Source organism: Pinus tabuliformis, chromosome 5_1 (assembly GCF_031772625.1).
Source record: "Pinus tabuliformis cultivar Carrire ecotype Pingquan chromosome 5_1, CPIR1, whole genome shotgun sequence".
NCBI classification, from domain to species: domain Eukaryota; kingdom Viridiplantae; phylum Streptophyta; class Pinopsida; order Pinales; family Pinaceae; genus Pinus; species Pinus tabuliformis.
The window spans coordinates 920,232,551-920,258,074 of record NC_142305.1 but is presented as its reverse complement, the minus strand read 5'-3'; the positions used below and the strand labels follow the sequence as shown (position 1 = coordinate 920,258,074).

The window sequence follows — 25,524 nt, the reverse complement described above, 5'->3', positions numbered from 1 at the left end:
AAAAAGTGATGAAATGAGGGATTTCCTGTGATATTTTTTATGAATTGGGAACTCAATATACATAAAACCAGCACATCCAAAAAATTTCCCATGTATATTTGATCAGACCCTTGCTAACTCTCTCTTGTTCCCAAATGTGGGACTAACTAACCCTTAATTTTGCTCAAATAGGGGTGTTCCTATATAAAAGTGTTTTTTCAACTTAATGTGGCAGATGGGCAGCTATATAGCCAACAACAAGCAGAGGGCAGTAAAAGGGAGGAGGGATGGAAAAGAGGCCCATCCCTCTGCCCTCATTCCATTTAATCATTCCCTCCAACATAGCTCATCCTCCCTCTTGAACCCTCTCTGTTACATCATGAACAAGCTTAATGTGCATCTTTGGACCCTCATCATTGTCGTGTTTGTTTAGCTTAACATGGGTCTCCTATCAAATGATCAACATATTGGCAAAAAAAGCTCTGAACCTTTGGAATCTCCATTGTTATTGTAGCCACCAGCACTAGGAATTTAATGGAAGAAGAGAAAGACATTTCATTGATGGAAGTAATGGGCGATAGTTACTAGCTTCCCTCAGCCAAAAAGATGAAGAAATTGTTGTTGTCCTAGAAGAAAATAGTTTGGGAAAAAGTTATCAAAGAGACGAAACTATGGTCATACCAAAAAAGCAACACCAATTGCCCAACCTTCTCTTGGTACCACTTCCACCAAGTGCCTTGCTCATCTCAAAGGTAAGCAAGTTATCCAAGCTCCTTGCAGTATATTTACCTTTGGCAAGGATAATGGCAAGAACTTCACCTCTAGGTTCCCAACCACAGTAAAAAACATGGAAGAGATGGAATTTAAAGCAAGAGACAAAGTCCAAACCCACATTGAGAAAGACTGTGAACTCCTTTCTAAGATCACCATGCAAGACCCTTGCCACACCCATAGTCGGTAGACCTTCTTCTATATACCTATCAATCTCCTATGGGTTATGGATTTCATGGCGCTTGCCATGATGGGAGATAGCCACTTTGCAACAGGACCCAATACCCAGATCCAACTTTTTGGGCTGCTAGTTTGTCTAAACCTAGAAGGCACATGGTACCGATTAAAGCAACAATTCAAACACTACAATTGACTATGGATATGCTCTTGGATGCAAAAGAGGGTAAGTTTCAGGAGGAGACCATTGTAAACAATGACTCTAACAAAACCTTCAAATTGTTGAAATTTTGATGCTCTATGTTGTTATAATCACTTAAATCCGAAACTTCTTTATGCTGCAAAATAAGATAAGTAATTGTAGATAGATCATAAACCATATAAGCCATATGCACAATTGAAGGCAGCTAAGAACTCAATGAGACACAGAGAAGTTAGGTCAATGACCAGGGAAAAACCCACGAGGGGAAAACCCAACCAAATTCCTCTTCTATTAGAAATCAATTGTTCAGTGGAGATACAAAGTACAATGAGAAAATGAAGAAGTTCACCCAAATCTGAAGAAGATCTCTGACAGCAGTAGCTGATGCAAACACTGAATCACTTTGGCTCTCCAAGATCTGCTCTTGCTCTTCAAGACTCTTTCTCTCTCTCTCAATCTTCCTCTAGACTCTCCAACTCTCTCTTTTTCAAGTTCGAATTCTCCTCTCACAAGCACAAGTGTGTCAAGTGAAGATGAGAGTCACAAATATATAGGAAGAGCAAGGAGGTCGAATTCATGAGGGAGTAACTCCTATGCCTTAAGGAGTTACATATGCCAAATGTTGAAATTTCTAAATGTAACCCATTAGAAATCCATACTGCATTATCTGGTTTATTTCACCTACTTGTTTATTCTTTAACAAGTTATTTATTCATATAAATACTGAAAATAAACACAAATGCAGCAGCAGCCTTAACTCATATACAAATTAGCAACTGAAATACTGAAAAAACACACAAGGGACACCGTTATTTTTGGACAATCGTCCTCGGAAAAACCCAATGCGGGAAAACAGGTGCAGGAGTTCTGAGGGTTTTATTATTATGCAAATTTCTTGAGTACAACTAGGGTGCAAAACTGGCTCACCCAAAAAAGATTTTTACACGGCACTAATACCTCTTCTCGGAGACAGATATTCATCTTCTCAGCACTAGTCTGCCCCACGAAAATCCTTTTGACGCTTCTCCGAGGCTCTGCGTTAGCCCTACTAGCCTCTGCTTAGCTCTAGAGCCCTTTGCATTGTCCTTCTGCCTCTCTGTGTTAGCTCTCTGGCCCTTTGCGTCACCCACGCAAGCCCCTCAGCCTCTGCATAGTCTCTAGTTGCCTCTGTGTGGCTCCTACTGCCTCTGCGTAGCCTCCTCAGTCACTGCGTTGACCCTCTGGCACTATCTCTGCCTCTCTGCTATGTACTCACTACCCCTCACTGCAACTCAAATCACTTGTTCGAATTTTCTCAACAAACCCCGCTCCAGAAAATCAAATTGACTGATCAATCTTGGTGTGTCTCCAACTGACCCTCAAGCCTCCTCTTATAATTTTCCTATTGAATCTTCAATGGCCGAGATTAAGTCTCTAATCAACGGCTAAGATTAGATTTAGCTTGATCCATGTCATTTAGAACATTCTCACCCCGTTTTATATTAATACACATTAATATTTTAATTTTCCTAAGTTTAGACTTAAGAACTCCATTAAAAATATTAATTATTTTAATATCTCTCTAACCGGGTGGAATTTCCCCAAACCATTTTTGGGTCTTGGAGATCTCATGTGCTTTAGCCTCTCCACCAATTTTCATAGCTAGAGCACATCCGTTGCTGCCACAAATCAACACTCCCTCTTAGTGAGGAATGTGCTCTAGTAATGCTTCACCACTGAACATCACACTAATCCTCCAGCACCGGTACTTGTGCTGATGCTTGACCTGCTGCCCAACATCCACTGCACTGCTGCTTCCTGTACTGATGCACATGGCTCTGCCACTGCCACTGCTACATCTGTACTGTAGCTCCCTCTCAACATGTTGCCCATAGCAGTAACAATGCTAACTGTTGCACTGCAACTCAGTTACCTAAAAGTAAGCAACTGATCTACCAAAATACTGACATCCTTGTCAGTCCGGAAGCCTCTTGATGCTGAAGCTACCTCTGCTGTTATCCTGTACTCCCTTTGCTGCCTCTACACTGCTGCAAACACCTCTGTGCCTTTCACACTGCTGCAACCACCTTTGTGCCTCTCGCACTGCTGCAACCCCCACTGCACTGCTACAGACCTCTGCACTCTAGCACTGCCTTGTCGCTCCATCGCATCTTGCTTCTACCCAACATCCATCTTGCTACTATCGTTAAGGGCTCCTATAGTCGGATATGATCCAAGAGTTTGGGCACCTCAAGGATCCTACCCCTCATCTTCTGTAGTCCTCCTGACTACAGCTCGATGTCACCCCACCTCTTCTCTAGAGGTGCATGAGCACTCATGGCACAGTCATCATCAGTCTCGACTTCTTTCTCCGCCTTAGCCGAAGCTGCCTTGGAGTCAGAAGCCTCTCCCTTATTCTTCTGCCTGGGACACTGGGTTGCACAATGACCCATCTCCCCACAATGGAAGCGCTTTACCTTGGATATGTGCTTCTTCTTCCTCTTCCCCTGTTGTCCAGCAGATGTCAAAGTCGCATCCTCCTCCACTTTCTTGATTCGACCTCCTTTGCTGCTACTTCCCGCCTTGGTTAACCGTTTGATCTCTTCTTAGCGAAGAGCTACCCTCTCTTCCCATCCTGGAAAAATAGCTATGCCCAAAATGCCTTGGACAAATGTCTCCCACTCCTCAGAGACTGCATTCAGGGCGGTCCTCACCATGAACTCCTGATCCGGTGTGGCCCCTATGGAAGTGAGTTGGTCCCGAATCTCCTGCAACCTGAGGAGGTATAGATCTATCTACTCCCCCTTCTGCATCTGATACGACCGCAGTTGATTCTCTAATAACATGTTCCGCTGCACGGAAGTTCCCTAATACAATGTCATCAAGGTATCCCACATCTCCTTTGTCGTGTTCTTCTCGACAATATGTGGTACGACATGATCCTTGACCCCATCAAGGATTATACACTTTGCCTTCGCCATTGTATCCTCATACTTGTCATTATCATCTGGGTCTACTGGGATAACCACAATTCTCAAGGCAAAGCCCTTGATGTGATGTCTATCAAGAACAGACAGGACCCTAGCCTTCCAGATGACAAAGTTGGAGGCCCCGTCCAACCTGTCCTAATCCCTCAATCCGTTCATTGCCGTCTCTGCTCCTTTTCTAGACTCCCTTTGAGTCTCGAATTCCCTCCTGGAAGTTCTCTCCTAGACTCCCTCTAAGTCTCGATTTCCCTGTTGGAAATCTTCCTGCCAACTATCGATATGTTCCTCTCCGATCCTCTTTGCAACTGCAACTCGGATCTGGATTTCTTCGTTAGAAATCCATCAAGGCAGTGACTCCCTCTACCTTGGTTCTGTCCCATTAGGTATTGTTCTGCTTCGACAGCAACAGCACCCCACCAGCTTCCTAATCCACAATCTGCCCACAGCGCCCTATGCCCCAGCAACTGAAGAAATCAAGTCTTCCAGCTCTGCGCAATCCCAAAAAAGGCTGAATCACTCCTCTGGCCAACTCCGTCAAGCCTACCTGACAGGGTAGGATGGCGTGGCTCTTTGTGAGCCTATTCTGCCTCTCTCTTCCTCTGCGTTGGCCCTCTCTCTGGCTCGAAATGATGACGCAGGCCCTCTGCATCACTCCTCTGTTGCTTTCTGCTTAGGAGCAGCTCTGTCTCTCGAGACAGCTGCTACTGCTGCAAATACTTCTGATTACATTGGTGCCTTCAATCCTCCTGTGATCTGCAACGCTCTGATACCATGTTGAAATTTCTAAATGTTACTCAATAGAAATCCTTACTGCATTATCTGGTTTATTTCACCTACTTGTTTATTCCTTAAAAAGTTATTTATTCATATAAATACTGAAAATAAACACAAATGCAGCCTTAACTCATATACAGATCAACAACTGAAATACTAGACAAACACACAAGGGACGTCATTATTTTTTGACAATCGTCCCCGGAAAAACCCAATGCGGGAAACCGGTGCAGCAATTCTGAGGCTTTTATTATTACGCAGATTTCTTGAGTACAACTAGAGTGCCAAACTAGCTCACCGAACAGATATTTTTACACGGCAGTAATACCTCTTCTCGGAGACAGATATTCAGCTTCTCAACACTAATCTGCCCCACGAAAATCCTTCCGACGCTTCTTCGAGGCTCTGCGTCAGCCCTGCTAGCCTCTGCGTAACTCTAGAACCCTCTGCGTCAGCCTTCTGCCTCTCTGCATCAGCCTTCTGCCTCTCTGCGCCAGCTCTCTGGCCCTCTGTGTCACCCAAGCAGGCCCCTCAGCCTCTGCACAGTCTCTAGCTGCCTCTGCGTGGCTCCTGCTGCCTCTGTGTAGCCTCCTTAGTCAATGCATTGACCCTCTGGCACTATCTCTGCCTCTCTACTATGTACTCACTAACCCTCGCTGCAACTCAAATCACTTGTTCGAATTTTCTCAACAAACCCCGCTCGAGAAAATCGAACTGACTGATCAATCTTGGTGTGTCTCAACCTGACCCTCAAGCCTCCTCTTTTACTTTTCTTGTTGAATCTTCAACACCTGAGATTAAGTCTCTAATCAACGGCTAAGATTAGATTTGGCTTGATCCATGTCATTTAGAACATTCTCACCCAGTTTTATATTAATACCCATTAATATTTTAATTTTCCTAAGTTTAGACTTAGGAGCTCCATTAAAAATATTAATTATTTTAATATCTCTCTAACTGGATAGAATTTCCCCAAACCATTTTTGGGTCTTGGAGATCTCATGTGCTTTAGCCTTTCCACCAATTTTCATGGCTAGAGCACATCCGATGCTACCACAAAGCAACACCGAAATAGGAGTGTAACTTATGTCATAAAGGAGAGGAATGTAACTTATGCATTTAGGAGAAAAGTGTAACTTATGGATTAAAGAGGTGTAAGAGGAATCTTTTTATGACGAGTCATTAAATTGTGTAAGAGAGTGTAAGAGGTGCGTAAGAGCATTAAAGAGAGAGAGAGAGAGTAACATATGCATTAATTGAGAGGAGTTACATATGACATGATTGAGTTCCACAATTGAGAGACTTGAATTTCTTTTTAATAATAATACAATAATATCATAAAGAGGATAGTAGTAATAATAATAATAATAATAACATTGATGATTCCGTTAAAAATTAAACAATTGAGATTGATTAAGGACAACTTAAGTGATTTTCCATCACATATATATATGATTACGAATTGATGGAAAGTGATCTACTATTTTTGGAAGTCATGGTTGCAAAGATAGACATGACTTTCTATTTTTAGAAGGTCACTTTAGAAAGGTTGGAAATGAAATTTTATTCAAGAAAATTCATCCCATAGCTGTCAATTTTCAACACAAATCCCTTTTGCCTTTGGCGCTTTTGCTTTTCCAGTTAATTTATTATTCTATTAGTAAGACATAGGCAGTGTGGCCAAAGACAGAACACTCTACCTCTTGGTGAGCTCTATTTACTCTGTTTTGTTAGTCCTCTTGTCAAAAATGTTGGACATGATCTTTATTTTGGAATACTCAAAATGAAACAGCTTATTCTTCATTTTTGGGTGAGATATAAGCCCCATAGAATGACATCTACTCTATTCAGTTATGATTTTTGACAGCCTTTGAAGGAACCATCTCTACAAGATCCATTGCCAACTTTTGACCAAACCCTGTTAGAACCATTTTGTAACTCTAATATATAATACAATTTCCTGCTTTTTATTTAGCCAAAAAACACTGAAATTAAGATATTTACATTAGATATTGTGTTCATGCTGCCTTCCTATTCCAACAGAGAAAAGTAGATCCAACATGTTTGCCTTAGCTCTAACCTCTAGTGAATATATGTTTGTTCTAAAAAGAAAACCACAATTTAATTGTGACCACAATGATTGGCCCAGAACACAACTCTAAAGCTAAGAAACTGGGTGTGTACTAATGCCTGACACATTAGGACATGTGAATGACACCTATTTTAGGACACATGTCAAACATGTGCTGAAGAGGTGCACTAGATGTGTCCCAATGTTTTGGGCACCAACATGCCAAAAAGGAAACTATGGGATGATTAAAAGCAATTTTGCCTTTATCTTCTTCACTTTCAACAAGTGAGAAGAGGCTTCTATATACCATCACGCAGGTGAAGGAAAAACCAAATTTTACTTCATTTTTTTCACTTTCAGCTGTGAAACTTTCCATATATGGTTCTAGTATCTACTCTATTTTGCATTTTCCATTAGCACTCACACCTATAGTATTAGTGATTTGATAGCAGTGTAATACATTTTGATTTTCATGACACCAAATGACTTAATGAAAAAACAACAGTAACTTCTTGTGTTTGACCATCACTAACATATTATCTGGTTGTATCAATATATTAAAAATGTTCTAATTTCAAAAATATTGAATCTCTACATCTATATTTCATTTAAGCATTTGTGATTTTTAATTTGATATATATATATATATATATAAGGAATGTCTCCCCTATGCCTATGTCCAAGGTCAAAGTGTCCCATGGTAGATACTCATATCCGTGTGTCCTAGTGCCATGTGGCTTAGCTCTTATAGTATGTTTCATTATCCTATCCTTGGAATAAACAACAAAAACTCTATTAGTTCATCCTGTACTACCTAGCCTTGCTTTAATAACCAAACACTATTTGAGTATAATCCATCCTCCTACCCAAGATTTAAATAAGATTTAGCTTTACAAATGGTGTTACATAGAGTAATAAGATATTGTATGAGTTACTAATGTGAAAGCACCATGCACATTATTAAATTACTTTCATCGTATTTACGAGTGCTGATAGACATGCCTAGTTAGTCAAAGCGTAGGCATGTGAGCTTTGGGTACATGGGAGACATTTCTTTATAAATTTTCAAATACATAAACTTTTGGGAAATGTATGAGTTATTATGTGAATGAATATCTAAGCATGAAAAAATAACCTCACTAGCAAATACTATGAAAGATGAACATCCTTCTATTGAGTTCTGATATGTTGAAGGCTGAAGCAAAAGTGAATTTGTGAAATTTTAAGTTCAAAAATAAAACAAATTATCTGTAATCTTCCCCAGCAAATATATTAAATGAAAAAAAAAAAATCATATTCCATACTATGTATAGTCATTCACCTCAGGGGACCATCTAGTACTAATAGGTGTTCCCGCCAAGTTGACAACTGCAGTTGAACCGTGGATATACTTCGTCCACCCTGGTTCCTCAACAATTATAATACCAGGGTAGTCATTTGCTGCAATAATTCCAGGAATATAAATTTATTAATAGCTTATGATCTTTTGTCAGTAGATCAATAATGTCTCTTTACACAATGTGAAAAAAAAAAATGTAAAAGGACACAGAAAAATATGTTCACTTCTAGATTAGTTTTCATTTTCACAAGCAAAAGGGCCAACAAGAAACACAAGTTTGAAAGCTCTTATACAAGTATTCAATAAAAATTTTCAAATAGTGCACAAAATAGTAAAATACATAAAGCTCTAAATAGTTTAGTATTGAGAAAATGCATAAAACTAGATCTTACAATAATATTTAACTCCTTTAAATGCCTTACAAGAAATTAACAATTTGCAAGATCTTACTTGATAATGTTTCAGACAAGCATGCCCAGAACAGTAGGAATTTATCTTTAAGACAAAATAGATTTAATTGTTGAGGTCTTTTACAGCTCAAACTAGTGGGGGTCCTAGGAGGGGATCCTAAAGAGCAACTACTAGGTCAAGGGGAAACAATGGAAAGATAGCCCACTGTGACCTCAACTAAGGATCCCTGCTCTTTACGAACTTTCACCGATGGGAGTCCCGGTATGAGACGAATCACTAAAAGGATGGATCAATGACAAGATAAGGATGATTCCTAAAGCCTATTCACAGGAGAGACTCAATTAAATGGCTTGCTTTCTTAAGAAGCAAGGGGAGAGACTCTCTAGGAAGGGCTTAAGAGGACACTTGGGCCTAGGTTTGGAGGATAGACCTTGACAAGGGGCTTCCTAGACCTATGAATCCTTGGGAAGAAATGGATTCTATGTAATTGTAATATTCCTAACTAGCCATGGCTAATTGGAATATTCGATTTTGTTCAATTTTTGCCTTATATAGTTATTTGTAAATAAAAAAGTGAGGAAGGGGGACATAACTCACTTTTAGAATAAAAAGTCACTTCCTAGTAGCACAATGTTGTGACTTAAAGGGAAGCCAAGGGGGCCAAAGGGGGGACGCAGAAATGGAGCCCACGCAGACACATGTAGGGACTGCGCAGGAGGGAAGAAACACGTGGCAAGAGGGGAATCACGCAGGAGAAGGTGAGCCTTGGGATTGAAAGAGGCAAAGGCTATAAAGGAGAGAGGAGCCCCCTCATTTTGATCATTTTGTTATGAGCATTTGTGATAGTCATTTCGACTTAGAGCATGCTGGTTGCTTAGCTAGTCTGCGGCATTGTTTAGTGCACTGAGTGTGTCCGTTCGAATATCTCACCCTTAGCCCTGAGGGACTTCGAGTGCCTTCTCGGGCAAGGTATTTCCATTAGCATTCCAGCAGTAGTTTCATCAGTATTCCAGCAGCAGTTTCATTAGCGTTTTGGAGGACTGCGCAGCACTGACAGGGGGATGCAGTTCTTTTTGGCAGGAGTCTGGGTTGAGGGTTTGCAGTAGGATTTGTGCTGAGAGATTGAGCAGGGGATCAGCCCTCGCATATTGGAGAGTTTTGGCAGAGGTTTCAAGCAAAATTCTGGAGGGTTTCATTCAGCAGCAACGCAAAGCAGTGAGGGACTGCTCAGAACCCCAAGGGGGTGATTTTTGGGGGTCAGCCATTTCAGAAAAGCTTTCTGGGCTTTTCTGGGTTTCTTGAGCAAAGTCCGATTCCAGAGTTTCAGCTTTTTCTAAGGAGGGGAGCAACCCCAAATCCTAATTTGATTTCTAGCAGCAGCAGCAGCATGGCAGTTCTCCAGCAGCTTGGACGCAATTCAGAGAGGGGCCATTCCTTTGCTATTCTGAGTGTATTTCTTCACTTGCCTTGTGCAAGTCGAGGTGCCACCTTTCTGATCACCTCCTATACTCATTCTATTACTCAGTATAATAAAATGGCTTAGCATTTCTCTCTGCATTTCTCGAGTATCTATTATGGTTATATTGTTATATGCTGCACCATTGTTATTTTTAGCTCTTTGAGCATTCTCGACCATTATACCATTTGTGTGTTTTCTCCAATACTCTTAGACAGAGTCTGGAAAGGGCCAGGTAGCCTCCAAATCTCGTCCTCTTTTCAGAGGCAACATATCTGGTAAATGCCCTCCCAGTCCATCTCTGGTTGGAGTTTGCTTGTGTTTGAGGAATATTCCTGATAAGGGATATTACAGTGGTATCAGAGCATAGATCTAGCTTAGCCTGTGGAGCTAGCAAATCTATGACACAGGGGGAAAAACCCTACATCTGTTACAAAGGTCGGAGATACAGAGACACTGGGCGTAGGTTGGATAACACTTACGGAGAGGGAGACCGTGTTCAAGTGGTGGACGCAGAACAGGAGGAGCCTGTGGTGGACGCAGAACAGGAGGAGCCTATGGTGGACGCAGAACAGAAGGAGCCTGAGGTGGATGCAGGGCAGAAGGATCCGATGGCAGATGATGACGGGAAGAGATTTGCAGATATGCTCCTCAAATCAGTGCAGGATCTGTCGAGGCAGATTGAGGTGATGGGGCAGAGATTCACGGCAGTAGAGGCCAGACAGCATGACAACCCACGGGTTTTCCAGGTTGGTGAGGGATCAGGCGCATCCCACCATTTGCTAGAGCAGCGTGATACTGCGCACCAGGTGGCCTCACATGCCCCTACACGCTCTAACATGCCCACCTTCTTAGGAGCCGACACGGGGGCTGTAGCCCAGCAGGAGGCAGAGCCCAGACATATGGGTGATTATTTTGCAGAGTACCAGGCCTATGGGCAGGAGTTCAGGGAGGCCCTCTCATTCAGAGATTTTGTTCAGCTCCAACGGGATAGCAAACCCCGTGACCATCACAGAGGGTATCGGCATTACCATGATGGTGACACCCACCGTGCAGCGACTAGATTCCACTTGCCTACATTTGATGGTTCATCAAACAGTTCGGCAAAGTCTTGGGTGGAGAAGCTGGACATTTATTTCCAGCTTAACCAGATGTCGAAGACAGAGGACATCAAGGTGGCGACATTGCATTTGGATGGTGAGGCCCAGATTGGTGGTTTCGTGGGATGGTTACACTCGGGCACTCTACAGTGATGTCATAAGCTGAGTTTACCAGGAGATTGATGGAGCGATTTGATCGGAGGGATCCAGAGTAGCATTTTGTTGAGCTAACGAGGCTCAAACAGACAGGGAGCCCAGAGACCTACATTGCAAATTCCTTGAGGGTCTCCGTGATGGTGCCAGACCTATCCACGGCGCGAAGGGTCTATATGTATGTTGAGGGGTTAGCAGAGCCACTTCGGGGTCTAGTCCGATCCACTAGACTAGCCACACTCCAGGACGCTATCAGCAGGACCCGGGACTTACAGGATGTCTTAGCCAGGACCCGGACAACTTACCCCCAGAGATAGACTTTCCAGTCTAAAGGGAAGGATGTGAGGATTCCATCTCCAAAGGGGAATCCAGGACAAGTACAGGTTGATGACGATGTCAGGAGGGAGCTGAAGAAGAAGCGGTTGTGCTTCACATGTCAGGAGCCGTGGGCACCAGGACATAGATGTGCTACTGGAAAGGTACATTTTATTGAGGTCTTCTCCGAGAGCAGTGGAGAAGAGGATGATGAGGATGATGCGGAGGCAGGAGATAGCCATGCCGTACAGGGACCTTTGCCACCTCCACCGCCGGCAGCAAGTGGTGCATCTTTTGCACCCACCGAAGTGGCCCTTGCAGCCTTGCGAGGAGTTCCCAAGTATCTAACGCTACACGTACGAGGGACAGTACGTGGCCAGTGAGTATCAGTTTTGGTTGACAGTGGGGCGACCCACAACTTCATCGATGCACAGATGGTTGAGTGGAGAGGTATACAGACAAAGAGCTTCGATGGGTTTTCAGTCTTGGTCCCAGGAGATCAGACCATTACGTGTGCTCGTTATGTTCCACAGCTTTCAGTGACAATGGGCACCTACACCTTGACTGACCACTTTTTCATGGTCGATATTCTGAACACCAACATGATACTGGGTGTTCAGTGGCTTATCACTCTAGGGAAGGTCACGACGGATTGGAAGACCCTAGAGATGGAGTGGGATGATGAGAAGACAGGGAGGCATGAGAAGATACGGGGACAGCACACATATCCGCCTCAGACTGTTTCGGCTCATCGGATGGAGGCAGTCTTCCAGAAGGGAGACAGAGAGTGGGCAATGGAATTGCGTGCATCAGAGGCGGGGACTACAGGGAGATGGTACATCTAGAGATACAGTCCATCCTTGATCGGTATGCCATATTGTTTGGGGAGATTCCACCAAGACAGCCACCGGATCGGGGGTTTGAGCACACCATCGAGCTTGAGCAGGGAATATAGGCAGTGATCACCACCCCCTATAGGCACCCCAAGGCCTATCGGGATGAGATTGAGCGGGCTATCCAGGAGTTCCTGGCTCTTGGGCACATTCGACCGAGCACGAGTCCTTTTGCTTCTTCTGTGGTGTTGGTGAAGAAGAAGGATGGTACATTGAGGATGTGCATTGACTATAGGGCCCTGAACAAGAAGACCCTGAAGAACAGGTACCTCATACCCAGGATCGATGAGTTGATGGACGAGTTGAGAGGAACACAGTTCTTCTCAATGATTGATTTGAGATCTGGGTGCCATCAGATTTGCGTGAGAGAGCAGGACATTCCCAAGACCGCCTTCAGGTGTCACTATGGGCACTTTGAGTTCTTGGTGATGCCTTTTGGGCTAACCAACACCCCCGCTACATTTCAGTCCTGCATGAATCACATCTTCCGTAGTCACTTGAGGAAGTTTGTGTTGGTATTCTCTGATGATATTCTCATTTACAACAGGACTTGGGAGGAGCATCACCAGCACATTGAGACAGTATTGTGTATCTTACAGGAGCAGCAGTTCTATGCCAAACTCTCCAAGTGTGAGTTTGGGTTGATGGAGATTTTGTATCTGGGACACATCATAGGGTGGACGCAGTGAGAGTCCATGAGGAGAAGATCAGGGCCATCGGGGAATGGCCGGAGCCGAGAAACGTGATGGAACTTCGAGGATTCATTGGCATTTGTACTTACTATCGGAAGTTCGTCAAAGGTTTCTCACAGCTTGCTGCACCCCTGACAGATTTGACGAGGAAGGGGGCATTCAGTTGGTCGGATACAGCGCAGCAAGCCTTTGACAGGCTCAAGGAGGTTATGAGCAGCTGCCCAGTGCTTGCATTGCCAGATTTTACACAGCCATTTGTTTTGGAGTGTGATGCATTGGGAGAGGGGATCGGCGCAGTGTTGATGCAGGCAGGTCACCCTATAGCCTTTGAGAGCTGGAAGCTCCTTCCGCACGAGAGGTTGTATTCTATATACGACAAGGAGATGCTGGCCATCATGCATGCATTGGCTAAGTATCAGCAGTATTTGGTGGGTAACAGGTTCAGGGTGAGGACTGATCACAATAGCCTCAAGTTCTTTTTGGAGTAGAAGCAGCTACAGGAGAGGCAGCAGAAGTGGATCAATAAGAACCAAGCATATGACTTTGACATTGAGTATGTCAAGGGTAAGAACAACGTGGTAGCAGATGCCCTTTCACGTAGACTAGCCACGTTGTCTCTTATGAGCTTGGATACAGACTGGAGGACTCGACTCTTAGTAGAGTACTCCAAGGACAGGTTTGCATGTGAGGTTCTGGATGGGCAAGTGGCAGATGACAGGTATAGGGTGGTCGATGAGATCATCTATTACGGGGACCGGATCTTCTTGACTGAGGGGTCTCAGCTCAAGAAGAAGATACTCCAAGCATCACATGATTCACCATTGGCGGGACATCAGGGTTTTACCAAAACCTACAGGGCCATTAGAGAGAGGTTCTCATGGAAGGGCCTCAAGGAGGACGTACTCCAGCACATCCGAGAGTGTGATGTTTGCCAGAGGAACAAGGGAGAGATGAGCCATCCCGCGGGTTTATTGCAGCCTCTTCCCATTCCGAAATGGGAGAGTATTTCGATGGACTTCATCACAGGGTTGCCCATGGTACAGGGCAAGGATTGTATCTTTGTTGTCGTTGATCAACTGACGAAGTATGCAAATTTTTTTGCCATATCCGCACACTATACAACAGCATAGGTGGCCAAGCTGTTCTTCAGAGAGATCTTCAGGCTACATGGTCTTCCTAAGACCATCGTCAATGATAGGAACAGTCGTTTGATGGGCGGGTTTTGGCAGAAGCTTATCCGGTTGGTGGGGACGGAGTTGACACCGAGTACCAGTTATCACCCACAGACGAATGGGTAGACAGAGATAGTTAACAAGTGGCTGGAGGGCTACTTGCGTAACTATGTCAGTGGGCAGCAGTGAGCATTGTTGAAGTGGCTGCATCTGGGGGAGTACTACTACAATACTTCACATCACATGTCCATCGGTATGTCACCAATCTATGCCTTATATGGGTATCATCCTTTATCTTTTGCTGACGTGATGTTTGGTGATAGCAAGGCTCCTAGAGCCAAGATTTGGATCCAAGAGAGTCAGGATATCCTCCAAGCTCTCAAGGATAACATGGCTACAGCACAAAACCAGTAGAAACTATATGCCGACAGGGGTCGGGTGGAGAGACAGTTCGAGGTAGGGGACATGGTCTACCTACGATTACAGCCATACCGACAGTCGTCACTGAAGCAGAAGGGGGCTGAGAAGCTCAAGCCCCACTTTTATGGGCCATACAGGGTGATACGCAGGATTGGACAGGTTGCATATTAGTTGGAACTGCCCCAAGGCAACAAGATTCATAACGTTTTTCATGTATCATGCCTGAAAAAGGCATTGGGGCAACAGGTGACAGTGACAGATGAGCTACCACCCATGGATGATGAGGGGCATTTGGTATTGCAGCCAGAAACTATCATTGATACCAGGGAGAGGCAGCTACAGAGCAGGACGGTCCGGGAATTCTTGGTGAGGTGGAAGAATTTGCCAGATGAGGATGCCACTTGGGAGAGTGAGAAGATCTTGCAGCATCCATCACTTCAGTTGCTTGAGGACAAGCAACATTTTTCCGGGGGAGACTGTAATATTCCTAATTAGCCATGGCTAATTGGAATATTCGATTTTGTTCAATTTTTGCCTTCTATAGTTATTTGTAAATAAAAAAAGTGAGGAAGGGGGACATAACTCACTTTTAGAATAAAAAGTCACTTCCTAGTAGCACAACGTTGTGACTTAAAGGGGAGCCAAGGGGGCCAAAGGGGGACGCAGAAATGGAGCCCACGCAGACACATGGAGGGACTGCGCAGGAGGGAAGAAACACGTGGCAAGAGGGGAATCACGCAGGAGGAGGTGAGCCTTGGGATTGAGAGAGGCAAAGGCTATAAAGGAGAGAGGAGCCCCCTCATTTTGATCATTCTATTATGAGCATTTGTGATAGTCATTTCGACTTAGAGCAAGCTGGTTGTTTAGCTAGTCTGTAGCACTGTTTAGTGCATTGACTGTCTCCGTTCGGAGATCTCACCCTTAGCCCCGGGGGACTTTGAGTGCCTACTCAGGCAAGGTATTTCTATTAGCATTCCAGCAGTAGTTTCATCAGTATTCCAGCAATAGTTTCATCAACGTTTTGGAGAACTGCGCAGCACTGAGAAAGGGACGCAGTTCTTTCTGGCAGGAGTCTGGGTTGAGGGTTTGCAGTGGGATTTGTGCTGAGAGATTGAACAAGGGATCAGCCCTCGCATATTTGAGAGTTTTGGCAGAGGTTTCAGGCAGATTTCTGGAGGGTTTCATTCAGCAACAGCGCAGAGCAGTGAGGGACTGCGCAGAACCCCAAGATGGTGATTTTTGGGGGTCGGCCATTTCAGAAAAGCTTTATAGGCTTTTCTGGGTTTCTTGAGTAAAGTTTGATCCCAGAGTTTCAGCGTTTTCTGAGGAGAGGAGCAGCCCCAAATCCTCATTTTATTTCTAGCAGCAGCAGCAGCACGACAATTCTCCAGTAGCTTGGACGCAGTTTAGAGAGGGGCCATTCCTTTGCTATTCTAAGCATATTTCTTCACTTGCCTTGTGCAAGTCGAGGTGCCATCTTTCTTATCACCTCCTGTACTCATTCTATTACTCAGTATAATAAAATGGCTTAACATTTCTCTCTGCATTTCTTGAGTATCTGTTATGGTTATATTGTTATATGCTACACCATTGTTATTTTTATCTCTTTGAGCATTCTCGACCATTATACCACTCGTGCGTTTTCTCCAATACTCTTAGACAGAGTCTGGAAAGGGCCAGGTAGCTTCCGGATCTCGTCCTCTTTTCAGAGGCAACATATCTAGTAAATTCCCTCCCAGTCCATCTCTGGTTGGAGTTTTCTTGTGTTTGAGGAATATTCGTGATAAGGGATATTATAGTAATCCTTATGGAATTTGAGTTATAGAGTTGTGGGACCACAAAGAACCCAAGTAGACCCAAACTAGGTCAAGGGTATGGAGTTGATAGCCCAAAGAGGAGCTTGACCTAATTGGGGAAGAGAATAAGATCAAAGGACAAATTTTCTTTTGAGATTTCAATGCAATGATCCAAGTGAGGACACTAACCAAAACCAACCTAGGGAAAGAATCGGTCTTATGGCTAGGGCTTGCTCTATTTCAAGATTCCACTATCGGATTTGCCTCAAACTTGGAGGACCTCTAGAGAAGACCCCAACAAAGTAGTGGACCAAAAATCGAGGCTTTTGGATGGCTATAATGAATTTTTCTTGATGCCCTAGGTGGCCTACTAAGGTTAGGCATAGAAAGAGAAGGAAAAGGTGAGAAGAATATTATTTTAGGTGACCACCAATGGTTAGATCAGTGCCTTGCCTTTGAGAGAGATGGGGTTAGGGTGATTTTGTGATTTGGAAAGACTTAACCCAATCAAGGAGACCTTTAGGCAACTTCGCATGGCAAGTTAGGGCATGCAAACAACTACCAAGGAATTTATGCTTCAATGTGCATGGATTGATGATTTATCAAGGAGTACTCAATGAAATCAAACCTCTAGGAACATTCACTCATTATACATGACACATGTAACATATGCAGGGCTTCAAGAGATCAAAAATTCCACAATTGTGCATAAATTAAAGGCAATTTCAGACTTAGAGAGCGAAATTCCATACATTAATCATGTGACAAGAGAAACATAAAGATAGACATGAAAAAGAGCACTTATATGTACAATGAGTATATCCAATCATCAAATCAACACAATTTTGAAGTTCCAAGATCAAGAAGATAGTATCCAAACATCAAAATTCATCCATGAAACCAAACTTGTCCTCCAAAAGGGAGTGTGAAATTCTCCAAAGAGCTACTAATCAAAACAAGGGATGATGAGAGGAATGAATGAGCCTCTCATCAATTTACATCCTCTCTAAAGAGTTTGATTTACCTAATTAGGCCTAATTAAGCCCCAAATAATAAAATAATATGCAATAATAACATCCCTTGGTGACAAGCCCACCAAGATAGCTCCAAAATAGAAAGATAAGCCTCCCAAGAGGGCAGAATAGTAAACATAATGAGTCGTTGGGCCATTGAGAAGGGTTGTTGGAGTCCAAAGTGTGCCAAGGTGAGAGAATAGACTCCAAACATAGTGAATAAGGGGTTGGTGCCTTGATATCCAAGCAAGTCACATGTGGTGTTTCTAAGTGAGTGTGGGGGCACAATGACATCTCATGGGTCTCCAAGTGGATCGATAATGCATGTAAACCATCTGTAAGGGTTGGGATGATGACATAAGCCCTCCCTTTGTCTCTCGCGGTGAAACACATCCTCATCTGGACCTGGAAACCTCTGCCAAGTGTGTGGTACAAGTGTGGAGTCGGCTGGGCATGGTGATCTAGGTGCATCATCCTCATCCAAAAGGTGGAACACGTGCAATCATTGAATGGCGGTGGGGATCCATGAAGTGCTCTCTGCTATGGTGGAGGCCCACGGCTCTCTACACTCACCCTACAGGTGCCATTGTGGCCCTCTGGAGGGCTTGGACCTCGTATGGGGAGACCAAATCCCAAATGGAGACCCATATGCAATCTTGCATAAGATTTGATGCATCCCCTTTCCTTCCAGTACAACAAATCATTAGAATAATCAAGTAAAACAACTTACAAATCGTGAAACACTAGCGGACACTTCATAATGGCATGTCCTTCCATAGTGGGCTTTTGGCATGTACAGGGATCTCCAAGCTCAATAAAGAGGGTTAACCAAGGACCCTATTAGGTGGTTTCAGCCTTTAAAGGGGGTGACATGTCCATGGTACATCCATCAAGTCATAGGTGGCATGGGATATAATGATGGAATGGAGTGGGGATCAGGGGAAAGCTCCAAGCCACATACCATGGTACAAGGGTAGCTATAATAGGGGAAGCCCACACTTGGGTATATGAGTGTAAGAGGGAGCAATTGTGGTACATGAGTTACCCTGGCCTTTGTTTTTCCACCCTCCTTTATATGCCTTTTGTCTTTGACTGATTTTTCTTCATAATTGCTCAAGGCTCCAGGGAATTAGAGCATGATGTGTGGGATACAGCACTAGATACCCCCTTTAAGGAGGGGTAGTTCATTGCTCACTAGGGGTTGGGACAATCATGTGTTCCTTAATGTGGATGGGGCTCATCTAGGGCCCAAAGGAACCAGGGTGATGGACATAGATAAGGGTAGCGCTCATGTTTGGCTTTTGCCCACGTGCTAAATTTGTATGTCCCGGCCATCTTTTGCATTTTGTGGTACATTTATTGTTGTAAGTGGCTAAATTATGCTTTTTCTTTTCTTTTTAGCTACATCAACCTTCGGGGCATCATTCCAGGCTCGATCCAAGGTGTAGGCAAGGGGAGGGGGAGGTTAACCCTTTGTGGACCCTGTGGACAAATGTGGACTTGGATGGGAAAATGATGAATGGGGTTAAAATGAGCGGAGGGGAGTGATGTATATGATGTCGGGAAGTGTGAAAATTTCTAAACTGAAATTCTATCACTGCAGCAACTGATTTATTTCACCTACTTATTATTCTCAATAAGTTATTTACGAAATTCCTTCAGCAAATATTAAAATAAATTCTACTGCAATTATCACACAATTACCCAGAGAAAAATACATGCACAAGAATCAATCACATCGACACAATTATTTTTGGACAATTGTCCCCGGAAAAACCCAATGCGGGAAAACTGGTGCAGCAAATGAGGGCTTTATTAATCTTCAGCAGCAATTGCTTTTACAAGGAATGATTTTTACAGAGAACTGAAAGAAAACACCTAAGACTTTCCCTCTGAGACTATCTAACACTTTGGAGACCCTACTTCAACTTTTGTGTCACCCCTGCGTCACTCTCATTGACCTAGTGTGGCTCTGAGTGGCTCTGCATCCCTCTGCATAGGCCCTGTGTCTCTTCTCTAGACTGCGTCTCTCTTTCTGCACTATCTTCCACTGCCCCTGCGTCACCTCCTCCTCGCCTCTGCTTGTTGCTGAAGCCCTCCTCTTCCTCCACCCTGCAACTCCCTCTGAAATTGATCTCCTCTTCCTTGAGAATCGAATTTCCTTGAGATACTGAGTATTTGTCGGTGTGTCTCCAAATGACCCTCAAGTCTTCTCTTATACTTTTCATATTGATGAATCAATGGCAGAGATTAAGTCCTTGATCAACGGCTAAGATTAAATTACACTTGATCCTCGTCTCTTAGAAGCTTCTCATCCTTATCTTTATTAATACCATTAATATTTTTATTTTCCTAAGTTTAGACTTAGGAACCCATTAAAATTATTAATTATTTTAATAACTCCCCATCCAGATGGAATTTCTCAAAACAATTTCTGGGTCTTGGAGATCTCATGTGGCATAGCCTCTCCTCCAAATTTCAAGGCTAGAGCACATTCAATGCTACCACAAATCAACACTCCCTCTTAGCGAGCAATGTGCTCTAGTAATGCTCCATCACTAAAACATCACACTGATCCTCTGCACCGGTACCTAAGCTAATGCGTGGCCTGCTGCCTTACATCATCTGCATTGCTACTTCCTGTACTACTGCCCATGACACTACCACTGCCACTGCTACATCTGTAGTACAACTCCCTCTCAATCTGTTGCATCATGTTGCCCATAGCTGCTAACTGTTGCACTGCAACTTCTGATACTTATCCATTATTGAAATGGATTCTTTACCATCCCCATCTTCTCCCTGAAATGAACAAACTTTGTTCTTCCTAGAGCCTTGGTGAGGATGTCTGCCACTTGTTCTCGTGTAGGAGTGTACCTCAACTATACTGCCCCTCATTGGACACAGTCTCTGACAAAGTGACACCCGATATCAATGTGCTTCGACCGATCATGAAATATTGGATTCTCAGAGAGCTTGATGCAACTCTAATTATCACACATGATCTTAGTTGCTTCCATCCTTCTCCTGACTAGATTCAAAAGCAATTTCCTAAGCCATATGGCTACGCACAAAGCTGTGCTAGCTGCCATATATTCTGCTTCAGCTAAGCTCAAAGCCACGGATTTTTGTTTCCTACTGCACCAAGAGGTCATTCCTGATCCAATGTTGAAACAATACCCAGTTGTACTTTTCCGATCTACTGAACTTCCCAATCTGCATTAGTCAACCCACTCAGCCTGATATCATTGCCAATGGTGTACAATATTCCATGCTCGATTGTTCCTTGTATATACCTAAGAACATGTTTGGCTGCTACCCAATGCGCCCTCTTAGGTTCTACCATGAACTGACTAGGGGTGTTGATAGCATAACAAATGTCTGGCCTGGTATTGACCATATACATCAGGGACTCTATGAGCTGCTTGTACAAGGTCGGATCAACATCTTTATCTTCTGATGCATCAATATTCTTCCAGGTGGTCATCGTTGGAGTAGCAATAGGTCTACAGTCCTGCATCCTGAATCTCTTCAAGATTTTTGTAGCATATCTCCCTTGTCCCAAGAAGATCTCACCCTTCTGCTACCAAACTTCCACCCCATAAAATAATGCATCTGTCCCAAATCCTTCATGTCGAGTTCTGTGGCTAGGTTCTTCTTGCAGTCTTTGATGAGTCTGGATGATCCAGTCAGGAAGAGATCATCCACATATAACACTAGGATTAGAGGCTCATTCTCTACAACTATATAGTAGAGATTAGTGTCTGCGTCACTCTTGACGAACCCCATCTTCTGCAAGTAGCCATCAATTCGACCGTACCATGCCCTAGGTGCCTATTTCAGCCCATACAAGGCTTTCTTTAATCTGCATACATGAGATTTCTTCTCATGTGTCTCAAAACCTTCTAGTTGTTTGATGTATACTTCCTCTTCCATTACCCCATTTAAGAAAGTCGTCTTGAAATCCATCTGATGGATCTCCCACCCCATTTGCGCTGCAAGAGATATCACGGTCCTAATAGAAGTATACCTGGCTATTGTTGAATAGGTTGTCATTGATGTCAAAGTGGGAGTAGTTGTAAGATGATTAAGCAGGTGTGTAGAAGGGCATTGATGTCAAAGCAAGAGCAGGTGCATGTATCAGATAGATGAAAGGTTGCAAGAACGAAACCTTAGCCCTAGGATTTGAGTTCCTTGGATGTCGGAGACACCTTGTCTTTGCTGAAGTTTTCAGAGAAACAAATCAATGTGATTGCCTCGAAGACCCTCACCATCAAATTCTTCTCGTCAAGTTGTTTCCGGTGGTATGTTGAGCGTTTCGTGGGCCCTCACGGTTTAAGAGAAACATCCAGTCAAAATTGAAGGTCCAATTTAGGGTCTAAAACCCCAAGGGCAGATGAGATGGCAATAATGATGATGTGGCAAAATTGGATGGTTGTTGAAAATTCTCTCAAGAATAAATATGTGGCAGCATTTTAAGAAGCAACATATATCATAAGTTAAAATTTCTATGAAGGTTGGCCCAAAATCGTGGGATCAAATTAAAATCCCAAAAAGAATTATTTATATGGAGGATATCTTAATGGGATAAATTTAATTATATGGTCCAAATTCAAAAGTAACATTTGGGACCCATATTAATTAATATAATCCTAAGTATCTGCCTTACCATACTTTTGGTCCCAAGGCATAAAGGAGTTTTCTTTAGCATCAAAATCAATAACGTTTTCCGCCTAAGTCGACCTTAGGCTAAATAAAAAATTCAAAAGCAATTTAACCTGTCCCAAAATTAAGTTTTCGGTGGATCCCTCTAGAAGCTCATCAAAAATCTATATAAACTAAGATATGAACGGACAAGGGCATCGAATTTCTTATGTCTTGGGAAATAAAAGCTAAAGCATCGAAAATTCTGTGGAAAGTTTGATTTGTTGTTATCGATATGTCTCATTATCTCTAAAGAAAGATCCAATCAATGAAGACTTGCATTACTGAAGGAAAATCTCAGACCAGTGGCAGTAATTAATCATTTTTGGGTTTGGTTGTTGACTTGCTCTTTTCAGCATTTTTTTTATGATTTTCTCTGCGGCCAGTCAAAGGGTTTTTGGATGGTGAATTCTGTAAAGGGTTCTTGGCGTTTGTTTATCTCGTGGACTCCATCAAATAAATTCCGTGCAGCCAGCAGATCCTAAAAAAAAAAATTGAATGCATATTATCTGAAGCGAAGAGGTGGATTTTGTTTCAAGCTCCGCTTAACGCTAATCTATTCCTGCCACCAAAAAGCAATGCGTGAATACATCTGCGGCATTGGATTTCTAGGCTATCCTTTTATTTTGGTGTTTTGCATAAGGTTTCGGATTCTTTACTTAAGGTGAGATTTGAAGGAACAAGTCTGCAGCTAGGGCACCTCTGAATGCACATCAAAGGAATCTTGTTGTTTGTACCATGCAATTTTTGGAAATCATCTTGAGGACCTCAGAAAACCAATGATGGATGGCCTAAATTGCTGCCCCTTTGCACTGGAATGAGAGGCACTGATCTGTCATCTGTGACATTTTTTGGAACGAATGGGTCATGGTTCACTGAGTAGATTTTGTTAGTTCTGTGAAAAATTTGTTGTGTATGAAATCCTCTAGATCGAACCCTGAAGTGTGTACTCACTGGAGCATTGCGACCTAGTGAATCCTTCTGGACATAAAGAACTGATATTATCTACACAAACCTAGAGGCCCAGAACTATGAACCAAGACACAGAATATTTGTTGTTTGTATCCGTGCAAATGATCAGTCAAATATGAAATATTCATAATTATATTAGAATGCAAAGATCTGCAGTTCAATCAATCGAATATACACAATAACCAAGTGCAAATTTGTTCTGCCTGAAGTATTTTGATCTGATCTAATGCATTATGGATCATGATGATCTAATGCATAGCTGACACAGATCAAGATGGCACGCTGTGTATAAGACAGTGTAACAATGATCCCATACTTTTGGTCAAGCATCTCCTCTATGACCAGCAAAGAAGTCGTCTAATTGCTGGTCTCTGGGTACCTAAATGATTTCTACAGTGACCTAATTCTTGCAGCGCCTATAGGAGTTTCTTAAGCATATACATATTTATTATAAGTCGACCTCTGTGCAGTCTTGCGCTTGATGAAAATTCAGTGTTCATTAGACAATGTAGAACTGAGCCCGTGATATAGGGAGGCAGCTTTATGAATGTTAAAAAGTGCATTGGAGATCGTATATACATCACAGTAAGACTTGGCAGGAGGCTTGAGGATGTATGAGCAGCAGATATAACTTGATGTTAGGGTATGTACCACAATAAAAACAGTGGCACATATTTAACACTGCAGGAAGATTGTCATAACAGTGAACGTACAAAATATAAGTTTGTGAAGCCAGGGTTGACCTAATCATACATTGTAAGTTGTTTTGTTGGACAGTATGTGCTAGCAGGGACAGTAAGAATAATAGGAGCAGAGACAACAGTGAACGTCAGCAATTGGAGCAGTGACAATTGTGGGCATTAGTAGCAGCAGCAGTAGTGGATGGTAGCAGTTGACAGGAGGAGCAACACAAGCAGTAATAATTATAGTGGGCAGTAGGGCACAGGGGCAGTGATAGCAGTAGTGGCAGCTGGAGCCTGGTAGTTGTGAAACAGTGAAGTGCAAAGGTAGCAGTAGTGTGGTGCAGTGAGCAACATAAGCAGAGCAGTTAAGGCAACAGCATTAAGTTACTGAAGCAGTGAAGGCAATGAAAGCAATGCAAGCAGTTACAGCGTTTGTGATGGTAACAGCGGACAGAAGCAGTGAACAGTGATAATATAGCAGCAGCAGATGGACCAGTGATAGAAAGTCGTCAGAGAAGTGCAACATAACAGTAGTTGGCTATCTTATTGTATTTGGGTAATTTTCCCTAGTACAGGAACCCAACCTTCAGGGAGCTTTGCTTCCTTCCAGATTGTTGAAAACTCTTGGGAGTGTTTCACTTCCTTCCAGGTCTTCCTGGTAAATTATTGTATGTACATTGTACGCTACATAATACATTGCTTGTTAAAGCCAAATCCCTTGTGTACTGCTCTTCATGTGATATGTTTTATGGTTTTATAATGATGCTCTGAATTGTCTTTAAAATTGCGAGAATTAATAGGAAATATTGATTCACCCCCCTCTTAGTATTTCCAACAATTGGTATGAGAGCGGGTCCTTCAGTGGAAGCCTAACAGCTTGAAGGCAGATCCATAGCATACATTATTTTTAACAAGATGGCTGATGATTCTAAAGAAGATGTCAAAACACTCAAAGAGAAGATTTGAATTCTAACACGTGACTGGGAGAGGTCCAGATACATGTATGATATACTTCACAATGAGCATGAAAAACTGAAGGATGAAAAGAAGAAGATTGATGATAGTGAGCATTTTACTTATGCTGACAATATCCAGCTTAGAGCTCAAATCAATGAGATGCAATCATCCGGAAAGGATAAGGAACTTGATGAAACCAAGAAGGAAGTTGAGGATCTCAAAGGCAAACTACTAGAAGCAAACGATAGGGAAAGAAGCTTGACAAACCAGCTCAAGGACAATGAAAAGGAAAAGTCAAACAAGCAGAACAAGCAAAATAAAGAAAAGCAGATCACCTCTTTGAAGAGGGAACTTGAAGAAGCCAAAAGGATCGAGGATGTCTTAAAAGGTCAGATAAAGCAAAAGGAAGAAGATTGTATAAACCATGAGCAGGAAATCGTTGCCTTGAGAGCTGAAGTAAACAAACTGAAACAGAAACTCAGTAGTTCACAGGTGTTGGAAAACATTA

General features: G+C 42.9%; 1 protein-coding gene across 1 annotated transcript in view; it reads right to left on the bottom strand.

Moving 5' to 3' along the window:
- SULA (NAD(P)-binding Rossmann-fold superfamily protein) overlaps nt 1-25,524 on the bottom strand; it is a 608,848-nt gene that overhangs the window by 420,039 nt on the left and 163,285 nt on the right. Inside the window, exon 4 of the mRNA XM_089431599.1 lies at nt 8,262-8,380. Within this exon, the coding sequence (XP_089287725.1) occupies nt 8,262-8,380 (119 nt within the window). The remainder of the gene's footprint in view (nt 1-8,261; nt 8,381-25,524) is intronic.